General features: G+C 53.5%; 1 protein-coding gene across 1 annotated transcript; it reads right to left on the bottom strand.

Moving 5' to 3' along the window:
• Positions 1-459: 459 nt before the first annotated feature.
• Positions 460-11,208, bottom strand: LOC129331021 (waprin-Phi1-like). The gene is made up of 4 exons (XM_054981342.1): positions 11,026-11,208; positions 10,556-10,696; positions 2,467-2,619; positions 460-665 (listed from the first exon to the last, which is right to left on the bottom strand). Exons 1-3 carry the CDS (start codon positions 11,123-11,125, stop codon positions 2,468-2,470), a joined length of 393 nt encoding a protein of 130 aa, XP_054837317.1. The 5' UTR covers positions 11,126-11,208; the 3' UTR covers positions 460-665; position 2,467.

Here is an 11,208-nt window from a genome sequence, read left to right as displayed (position 1 = left end):
GATTCCTTCTGCTCTGCTCCTTTACTTTCATTTGTGACGGGGGTGAGGGGGTGGGGGGAGCTCTTTTAAGACAAAATATGTTAATTAGTTCGGACAACTGTATGCGTTGTTGTTTCTAAACTAAAACCTCAGTATTCAGGTTTAATTGCAGTGTTGGCACTTTGAAACAAATAAGTTGGTTTTGTGTTGCCGTTTGGGCCCTCGGGCTCAAAAAGGTTTGTCATCACTGCCCTGGGGCATCTTTGGAACTCATGCTGGACTACCACCTGAGCAACGGCTGCCTTTGTTTTCCTCCCATGCCAGGAACAGGAGAGCCCCCCCCCCTGCAGCTACAGGGAAGTGCCTGTACCGTCTTCCTTGGCATGCTTTATGTTGGCGGGGAGGCACTCGGGGTCTGTGCCAAGCAGGGGTGGCTGGGACTCCGAGGGAAGGAGCGGACAAAACCACAGGAGCCTGGGCTGCTGTGAAGAGAGAGAATTTTACTGGGAAAGTGCCTCAAGGGCTCCATTGGGGTCCCGTGCAGCAGGAAGCAGAAGGTGGAGAAGCCGCCAGGTAGAGCAGGAGGTGCTGGGAAGGAAGAGGAGAGGCACTGTCCCAACCGGGACCAATTCCGCAGCTGCAGCAGCTTCCTCGACTGTGACTGCTCTGAAGAGCCTGGGCTGCATCTGGGGAGAGAAGGCACTGCTTATCTGAAGAACGGTTAGGGTGGGCTTAAAATGGAACATTTCACCCTCTGCACAAGACAGGCCAAGTCATACGGAAGACATCTGATATCATGAGTGTTCACAACATTATTTCAGTCATCCTTATCTAGGGTTCTCAGGTGCCCCCCAGTGGCAGGAAAACTCCTGGAGGTTTGCCCCCACGCCCACCGATCGCTGGTGATTGGTGGGAGGTGGCAAGCTGCCAAGGGATTGCCTGCCACTAGGCAAGAAGTGTGGGAGCAGTCCCCGCGTCCAGCAGGATGACCTTGTGCAGAGGCCAGGGAGAAAAAAGCACTGGTAAATACCTGCCGGTTGCCTGGGAGACGTGGCAACCCTATGGCAGCCCTATAGAAGAGAGGCGGGAGGCGGGCAGGGTAATGATGGGGGAACCTGTGGAAGCTGCTTCACCACTGTGCTGTATTGACAGCTGCAGCGTCCCTGGGAAAACTGCCCATGCCCGTCCCCACGTGGGAAGCCCTTTGCTCTAGCAGCAGCAGTCTCCCTGTGTTCACACCAGCCAAGGTTGGGGGTCTCAACCTCATGGCTTATGTCCGCAGGTGGCGGGAAGGTCTTGGCTGCAGTGACTGCTGTGGCCTAGGCCTTGTCTCTCTCTCGCTTCAGTTTTTACTTCCTCGGCATATCTGCACAGTTATTCTGTGGGATGGGGAGTGACGGATTTCAGAACCGGGACTTCTTAGTCTATTCACTGAACCAGGATCTCCCAGGAGTCTTTGGGAAAGGCATCACAGCTGAAGCGCTATACTGTAAATGCAGGTGGCGCCTTATATATTTTGTATTTCTATAGAACATTCTGTTTTGCTTACTTGCACCAATGGCTTCCCATTCTCAATAGACTTTTTGTTTGTTTTAACATCCGTCTCACTCAAAGGGCATGTGCTATTTTCCTTGCGCATGTGGGCACTGGTCCAGGGAAAACACCTTGTTAATTTTCACTGCTGAACGCCACCATGTAGGAGGGCCATAATGGATATTGCACGGCTCAGCTTGCGAGGAGGCCCTGATCAGTTGCCCAATCCTAGCAAGCAGGCCCCGGATTTCTTTCCCAGGCAGGGTAAACCTGGGAACTTTACAGAATAGTGTACCCCGTTGCAATTCTCCAGGTGTGGCCTGGAGATCTCCTGGAACGACAACTGGTCTATATACTACAGAGATCAGTTCTCCTTGGAGGAAATGGATGCTTTGGGGGGTGGCTTTGGGGACATTTTACCCTGCTGAGGTCTCTCCCCCCAAGCCCAAGCCCAAGCCCAAGCCCAAGCCCAAGCCACCCCAAGCCCAAACCCATCCCTAGATATTTTAGGCTCCACACCTAAAATATCTAGGCATTTCCCTACCTGGAGTTGGCAGCCCTGCATTCCTCGGTGTGCAAATGTGGTATGCAAAGAGAAATGTGCCTGACCCAAAGTGCTATGGAATCTGGGGCGAGGCAATCCAACTCTTTCCTGCTTCAGCAGTGAACTCTCCACACGTCTCTCTGGCTCGGTGGCTCCTTCTTGCACAGCCTGAGAAGCCAGGGCAGGCCTGGGGAGTCCTGTGTGCTGTTTGGAGTGGCGTGTGTATGACTGTGTGGGTGTGCCACTGCTCTGAAATCCACATGAACACAAGCAGGGCTTGTCCAGGCTGGGTTGGGTGGGATGGGGCGCCCCCGGTCTCTCTGCGGGCAATGTGAGGGCATTCCAGCCCCCGCCGTTGCCTCTGCCACCCTCAGGCCTTGCCCACACGGGCTCCAAGAGAAGCCCCTCACCTCAGAAGTCAGGGGTTAAGCAGCTCCGTTTGCCGCATCCGTTTTGACAGCACTTTGCAGTGTCCTTGCAGTCAGAGTCCGTCATACATTTGTGGCTGCAAAAGCCCAGAATAGAAATCACACCAGAAGTCTTTGGGCAGGAACCTGGTTTATCTGCAAGGAGAGAAGGGCAGGCAGTGACTAACATTTCAGTGCGACAAACGGTTGGAGCAAGCAACGGAGTACAATTTTGGTTCCAAACTCATTTCACTGTAGATATTACAACAGGCCCAATCTTCAGCCTTCTGCTTCCTGTTTCCTGTCTCACTATACTAGACCTCCCATCCAGGCAGCTCTACCAGCTGTGCTGTTTAGAGCCACCACTGCATAAAAGGACACCGCACAGATGTTACAGCTCAGGTTGCTGCTGGGAGACTTACCCACCGATGGGGGGACCTCGTTGCCAACTCATGACAACATCACCAGTGACAGCCTCACGTTTCTGCAATATGCTGATGTCATTCCTGTGCACCCTGAAGTGACATCAGCACATTGCTGAGGGGACACCAGTTTTCACAAAAACTCTGGTTTTACCATAGAATTTTGGGAGGATAGAGAGCCTCTCCTGTTATTTCCGGGTTAACCTGAAGAGGCGCCAGCATGCGGGTGTGAGTCTGGCTGTTCCCTCAACCCTTCTCTTTCTCTCTCCCCAGTTTCTTCCTCTGATGCCCAAGGAAGCACCTCTCCAGTAGCTGCAGGGCTTTATCACTGTGTGAGCATCTAAGGGAAAATCATAGAATCATAGGTTGGTTGTTGTAGATTTTCCGGGCTGTATGGCCGTGGTCTTGGCAAGACCATACAGCCCAGAAAATCTACAACAACCATTGTTCTCCAGCCGTGAAAGTTTTCAACAATATATAGAATCATAGGGTTGGAAGGGACCTCGAGGGTCATCTAGTCCATCCCTCTGCACAATGCAGGAAATTCACAACTACCTCTTCACACACCCAGGGACCCCTGCTCCATGCCCAGAAGTAGGCAAAACACCCTCAGGATCCCTGGCCAAACTGGCCTAGGGAAAACTGCTACATGACCTCAAGTGGCATTTGGCATTACCCTGAGCATGTAAGAAGGGGCCATGAGAGCCCTGATGTAACCCTTCCTGCCCTCCCTCTTATTTTTATTTTTTATATTTGATTTATATTCTGCCCTCCCCACATCAGTGGGCTCAGGGCGGATTACATTATATACATTATAAAAAACATTAACATTTCAACTTTAAAACCAATAGACAATAATATATAATTTAAAATCTAAAATACAGAGTATAAAAAGCAGAAGCACAGAAACAATTCATATAACCCATCATCCAACTGCCCCTAAAAGCATATCACAAAGGGTCAGGGGGGTAGCTATTTCCTGATAGGGAGGGATGATCCCCCTCTATTCAACCAGTGTCAACCATACGCATGGTGGATCAGCTCTGTCTTACAGGCCCGGCGAAAGGATAGCAAGTCCTGCTGGGCCCTGGTCTCCTCAGACAGAGCGTTCCACCAGGTTGGAGCCAGGACCAAAAAGGCCCTGGCTCTGGTCGATGCTAGGCAGGCCTCCCCGGGACCAAGGACCACTAATAGCTGTTTTTCACTGGAACGAAGCATCCTCTGGGGCTCATATGGGGAGAGGCGGTCCCACAGACATGCTGGTCCCAGTCCACATAGGGCTTTATAGGTTAAAACCAGAACCTTGCATCTGATTCGGTACTCCACCGGTAACCGATGCAGCTGGTGCAATACTGGTGTTATATGTGCATTTCCCGGCACTCCAGTGATGACCCATGCCACCGCATTTTGGACCAGTTGCAACCGCCAGATCAGACTTAAGGGCAGCCCTGCATAGAGCGCGTTACAGTAGTCTAACCTAGAGGTGACCATTGCTTGGACCACTGTAGTTAAGTTGCAGGCTGACAGATGGGGAGCAAGCTGCCTGGTCTGACGAAGATGGAAAAACAAGGACCTGGCAGCCACAGCGACCTGGGCCTCCGTTCCCAGGGAGGCATCCGGGATCACCCCCAGACTCTTCACCCTCGGGGTTGGTGTAAGCACCGCCCCATCACGAGTAGGGAGTCAGGGTCCCAAATCCACGTTCCCACGACTCAAGTACAGGATCGCCATCTTTGTGGGATTTAACTTCAGCCGACTCTGGTTCAACCATCCAGTCATGGCCTCAAAAGCATGCTCTAGGGCATCTGGGGCCGAGCCAGGCCGGCTGTCCATCAGCAGCTATAACTGGCTGTCATCTGCATACTGGTGACACCCAAGTCCAAAACTTTGCACCAACTGGGCGAGGGGGCGCATATAAACATTGAATAAAAATGGGGAGAGTATTGCCCCCTGCGGGACCCCACACACCAATGGGTGGTGGGATGACAATTTCTCCCCAAGCGCCACCCTCCGTCCCCGACCGTGGAGAAAGGAGACAAGCCACTGTAGTGCCATCCCCTGTATCCCCACGTTGGCAAGGCGGTGGGTCAGAAGATCGTGGTCGACCATATCGAATGCTGCTGATCTGCCCAGGTTCACAGAGTCAGCATTGCTGTCAGAGGGCCATCTGGCCTCTGCTTAAAAACCTCCAAAGAAGGAGAGTCCATCACCTCCCGAGGAAGCCTGTTCCACCGGAGCGACTGCTAGAACTGGTGAAAGGCAAGGGTGGATCTTGGGCGAAATACGGGAAGATTCCCAAAGTCCCGCTGTCTCCTGAGCAATTGTGCAGCCACTCAGATCAATGCCTGCGGTCTTCTCAGGTTCACAGGGAATGGCTTTACTCTGAACAATAAGGCAAGACTACAGGAAAGAGCAGGAGACCCGCCTGAGCTCCGCAGAGTGGGATGGGGGAGCCGTAAATAAAACCTTGTTTGAAACTGCTGCAGGTTTGGGCATCCTGGCTCCCTTTCAAGCTGCGTCCAATTTAAAAATGAAAGTTAACCCCCACCTCCCGCACACATTGAGCTGTATGTACCTAACCTAACCCAATAGCCAAACATGCATGCAAGGACTGAAAGGAGCCCCCAAAGCGAGCGCTTGCCTCTTGCAACATTTGGTCGTTCTGTCAGAAAAAGATGAAATGTGCCATTCAGGTCAAACTCTAGTACACTGTGTCAGTCGCGGATTCACTTTTTCAGTTTCTGTCCATCATGTTGGTGGAGAATCATCTGGACACGTGTGGACAGTTTCCCGCCTGGAACTGTCATTCAAACCTTGTCGTTCAAACTAGGCTCTCAAGAGTGCCTCCCAAGCTTTGTCTGAGGCCCATTCTCAAAGAATTGGCTCTGTGGTTGCATGCATACTCCTGGTCCTTGTGTGATGATGTCACTTCTGGGAAGTGACATCATCACTCTGGTGCTCCTGGTCCTTGTGTGGGACTTCTGGGAAGTGACATCATCACTCTGGTGCTCCTGGCCCTTGTGTGATGATGTCACTTCTGGGAAGTGACATCATCACTCTGGTGCTCCTGGCCCTTGTGTGATGATGTCACTTCTGGGAAGTGACATCATCACACCAGCCGTGGAAGCGCTCTTGCACTCTGCATGAGGCTGGTTCTTTGGGAACTGGCCCCAAATGAAGCATGGGAGCACTCCCATGGCCAGCACAATGAGGCCCCATCCAGAACTGATGTCATCATATCTGCTGGGAATGTGAACACCGCGCATATTCCCAGGGTCCCAGTGGCCAGTCACCAGTCACCAGCAACCAGTGGGCAAGCAGGTAAACCTCTGGGAGGTTGCTTGTCACCGGTGGGCACCTGGAATCCCTGGCTGGGGCCTGTGTAGGAGAGAAGGCTGAGAATAGAACTGACAAGACCAAGAGAAGGCAGAGAGGGAAAAACCCCTCCGGAGCATTGAACCTCCAAGCGTGCTCCCCTGCCCCCAGTCTCTGCCCCCCCCCCACAGCTGTTCACCAGCCTGGCGGGGTGGTGGAAGAGGCACTTGGAAGTCTGGAGGCAGGCCTGCAGTGGGCCACCCATCACACTAGAAAATGACTTCATTTCTGGTGTGAAGCAGAAGCAACGGATTGTGATGGGGGCTAATTCTTTAAAAACCAGCCACAAATAAGGCTGACAACATTTGTTGTAGGATACGAGCTTTTATGAGTCCTATAGATCACTTCTTCAGATACTCTTCAGCTGTGACTCACGAAAACTCATGCCCTGCTACAAATGTTGCTGGTCTTATACGTGCTGCTGGACTCTTGCTCTTTTCTCTACTGCCACAGACAGACAAATACAGCTACCCGTCTTGGTCTACCAGACACAAACGTCACGCCTGGGGATGCTTTTTAGAGAGCTGGCCGCTGTTGGACCTGTTGCTTCCTTCCATCACTTCAAGAAGTGATGTTGTCGCGCCCCGCGGGCAGGCAACTGGGAAGCCGAGTCTTCCTTGACATTGGCCCAGGGCCCCGGAATCGCTAACCCCCCCCCCCTGTCTGATGAGGAATCTGCCTGCCAGCGTTGGTGTGGTGGTGCTAACTAGGGTTACCAACCTCAAGTTGAGGCCTGCAGTTCTCCCATAATTACAGGAGAGTTGGGGAGGGGTGGGTGGGGGTGGAGTCACAAGCTTGAGAATGTCTCTTTTGGGGAGAAACAGGTCAGTTCTCCTGGAGGGAGTGGCAACTCCAGAGGGGGAACTATATGGATAAAGACAGAGGGTTGGATCCTGCCCTCGTCCCACCACTCCACATAGTTCCGATTTAAATGCTTTATTAAATGATCAATCACACTGGTTAATTAATAAGTTTTCACAGTTGTTTTTCTCTATTGGTAATAAGCATTCTAATTGTGACACTCTGAATACCACTACTGAGCAAAATTTATTTATTTACCTATTTTTTATTGGAGGATGGTTGGATCCACCCGGAACCTGGAGAAACAGAAGTCCTAGATTGGCTACAGAGGGTGGATGCTCTAGGCTGTCTGCTTCTCCTTTGGTATACCATAGAGACGGAGAGAAATGGATTGTCGCCTGGTAAAGAGACTAAAGGCCAGAGGCTGGCTGGGGCTTAAGAGGGGGACGGGTGGGAATGGTATTGGCAGGCATTCTTCGGTGGGTCCTCAGGGTGTTTCTCCTTCTCCTTAACACTAAGAAAAACCTGAAAATGATTTTTGAAAACTGTTTTTCAGTTTTTTTTTCCAGCCAATTATAATAGCAGAAATATTTAGTATCAAAGTTAGTAGGACAGAACTCATGCATACAGAAGCCTACGAGTGAAGTAAGGAGGGAGAAAAAAGGGTGGTGGTGGTGGGGAGACTGATATGGAGTGAGAAATTTAAATTTAAGATCTGAATTAAGGTAGTTGGAAGTGACCTCACAGGATGGGGAGGAGCTGACCTTTGACTTGGATGTGGCAACACAGGATATGAGATCACAGGGCATAATATCAGATCATTCCCCTGCAAGTGGGATTTGTTTCTAAGTCAATATGCAAAGACTCAGCTTACAAGCTATGTGTGGTTATTGGTGGAGATGAGAAAAGCTTGTTAGATGTTTCTTCTACGCTATGCCTACCAACCCTGACCCTGAGCTGTCGCTTCCAGGTTCTCCCCAAAAGTGACATTCTCAAGCTTGTGACTCCACCCCCACCCCCCTCCCCAACTCTCCTGCAGCTGCCAGGCCCAGCCTGGCAATGCTATTCCTGTGTTTCCCATTTGAAGGGTGGCCATGTTGCCTGCTTTGGTGGCCAACCTCTCACTTCTGCCACCACTGGAGGGGGAGGGGGCAAAATGGCCTCCTGGGATGTTGGGATATTAATTCTAGCTATGTAACTGGAGATGATACCACCATGATATGGTCAGTCTAGGATTCTCCTGAAATTCTTTGGTTTTTACAATAGAATTTCAGGGAAATCGTAAAGTGTCCTGTGACATCACGGGACTCCATTTTGCTAAGTCTCTGCAACCCCCCAACCCCAGTGTCCCAGGGGTGGCCAGTTGGGGGTTGGCCATCCTGCTACATTACCATTGAACTGGGAGCCCCAGAAAACCAAGAATAGAGTCTGGAAAATCATCGCACCATTGCAGCTGCCACTGGTTGCTGCTTCCCCTCAGGATGAAGGATAGTTCAAACTGCTACACTTTCTCCTTCCCCCTGCTTTGTTGGTATTACCAATATTCTTCTACAGGGGCTTCATTGGAGTGGGGACAGAGGCAGGAACCAAACAGCCAGACCCAAGGAGCCCTTAGCCCTGAGCTGGGGGGCCATAGCCTGGGAGCTGGGGGTGCAGCCGGACTAGCCCAGATGTGCTTGTTTTGCACTTGTGTGTTAAATTGTTGACATTTGGAACCTTTTTTCTTTTAGAGGGTGTCTAGCTGGCTCCCGGAGTTGGGTGTAAGGCTGCCAACTTCTCCTCGGGAAATTCCTGGAGAGTTTAGGGTGACACCTAGGTAGGATAAATTTGGGAGGAGGGAAGGGAGTTGAGCAGGGGTGGGATTCCACAGAGCCCACCCTCCAAAGGTGCCGTTTCTTCCGGGGGAAGGGATCAGATGAAATTCCGGGAGAACTCCAGGCCCCTCCTGGAGGGGGCGGCCCTGCTGAAATGCCCGGCTGCAGAGTCCTGCGCTCCTCCCCATGGAGCATCTCCGACTTGCCTTTCTGGCAAGAGGGGAGGGGATCCGTCACGTCCAGGAGAGTTTCGAGGGAAAGCCGGTCCTGAGAGGCCCAGGAGCCAAGCTGGAGGCCTGAATGCCGGGCTCTGCTCTGCTCTTGCCCTTGCAGCCGCGCAATGGCGATTCCAGAGCAGCAGGGAGCCACGTCCCCACAAGGAGCAGAAGCTGTTGCACTCCAAGGGGTCCGGGGGGGGGGAGGCAATCTTGAGGGCAGTGGAGTAGGATAAAGGCTGCCGAAGCTGATCCATGGGGCACAAACACACTGGGGGGTTGTCCTGCATCAGCCCCATTGACCAGATTGCAGTGGGGCCTGCACAGACAGGAGACTTCCCAATACAGTCACGGTCCGTGCTGATCATCAGCGGTGCTGAGGGTAGCCGTCAGCCAAGGCTCTCTTGGCCAGCTGAACAGCTGGGGATAAACGTTGGCACCACAGAGGCAAACTACGTTTGGAGGAACGGCTCGAGGTCCGGTCCTAGAATGGTGTGCTGACTTGGGGCTGCCATGCACAGGCAAGTGGCGCTGGAAGGCTCCTGGGAACGTCTCTGGCTCACCGTTGGAAGCCCTCCTGGCTGGCTGCAGAGGCCATGCTGATCCAGTGTGGACCAGTGAGGAGGACTGAAGCCCACCTGGGCACAGAGTGGAGGCACCACTGCCAAGAGGAACAGCTGAGGAGCGCCCACCAGGGCAGTAGTGCCTGGAGGAGCGTGGGAGGAGCTTCCCTGGGGCTGGTCTCACAGTGCGCCGCTGACATCATGAACACACGACGAGTGCATGACGCCACCTGAAGCGGAATCAGACCGTCAGTCCATCCAAGTCAGCATTGTTGGACTGGCAGCAGCTCCTTGGGGGCGCAGGTGGAGGTTTTCCCCACCGCCCGATCCTGTTAACTGGAGAGGCTGCCAAGGACTGACCCTGAGACCACCTTCGTGCACCGCAGGTCCTCTGCCACCGAGCCACAGCCCCTCGCCATTCACAAAGCCTTTCATCGCAGCACACCACGGTTGCTTTTTGCAAGCCGCGCCGGGGAAGCCGTTCCTGTGCTGCCGCGCCACAGGCCAGTCTCCCCGGAGGGCTTTGACATGGGCTCTGGCAGGCCCTCGCCCCTCCCTCACCCCACACGCTCCATGCATTACACGCACCACGCCTGTGCCTACCCTGTGATCCCAGGAGCCTGCAGGCAAATGTGTGTTGATTATGTGTTAATGTTAAACACACAGAAGGTGCCGTGGTGTGTGAAACAGGCCTGACTGTGGCTGCTACGGGATGCCAGCCAGGCCATTGGGCTGGGCCTTGGCTCCTCCTTCCAAGGGTCAGCGTCCAGGCACACCATTTGCTCCGAAGGCCCTGAGCCACCTCGGACAGCCTTCCAGCTACTGCCTGGGTTTGCCAGCCTGCCTGCTCAGAGGCCCAGCTGCGGCTGTGAGTGGGGGTGAGAAATGACTGGAAGCGGTACCGTTGGGGGTTTGGCAAGACATCCCACAACCCGTCGGGCAGCACTTCAGGTTCTCCTCGCAGCTGAGGTCAGACTGGCATTCTTCCGTGCAGTTCCTGCTGTTCGTCACCGTCTCTGTCTCAGGGCATGTGCCGGCTTTTTCTGCAAGGGGGAAAGGCACAGGGGAGAAGTAGCTCCCTGGGTTTCCTTCTCTCATCTAGGGCGCCCTTCCTTTGGGCCTGAGGAAACTCCCCTTCCCCGCCCTGAGTGAAGGGAAAGGAAGTGGCAAGCAGACGCCTGATGCCCTTGAGTGGGGGCTTGGGTGTCCCGTATGCTGGAATCTGGGCCGTGTGCCCACTGCTCAGACAGAACAGGGGCCAAAGACTCTTTCCTGGAGGGGTGGTGGGGATGGGCAGGGCCTGCTGGCCCAGCTGGGCCGGCTGGCCGATGAGGCTGCCGTCTCCTGCTGAAGAGCTGCAACCCACACCCACCTGTCACGTTCTGTCCAGATGTGCCCGGCAGCTGCACTCCCAAGAAGAGGAGCCCCACCAGAGAGAGCAGGAGGGGGCAGCCGCTGCTGCTGGACTTCATGGCTGTGCAGTGAAGAGCGTGTGGGGTTGTGGCAGCCCCAGTCTGGGCTTTAAGTTCTCCTCAGGTGTGGCTGACCAAAAGGA

The sequence above is a fragment of the Eublepharis macularius genome, chromosome 5, assembly GCF_028583425.1.
Source record: "Eublepharis macularius isolate TG4126 chromosome 5, MPM_Emac_v1.0, whole genome shotgun sequence".
Taxonomy (NCBI): Eukaryota; Metazoa; Chordata; class Lepidosauria; order Squamata; family Eublepharidae; genus Eublepharis; species Eublepharis macularius.
The sequence above is the reverse complement of the archived record's forward strand: the minus strand, read 5'-3'. Positions and strand labels throughout refer to the sequence as shown.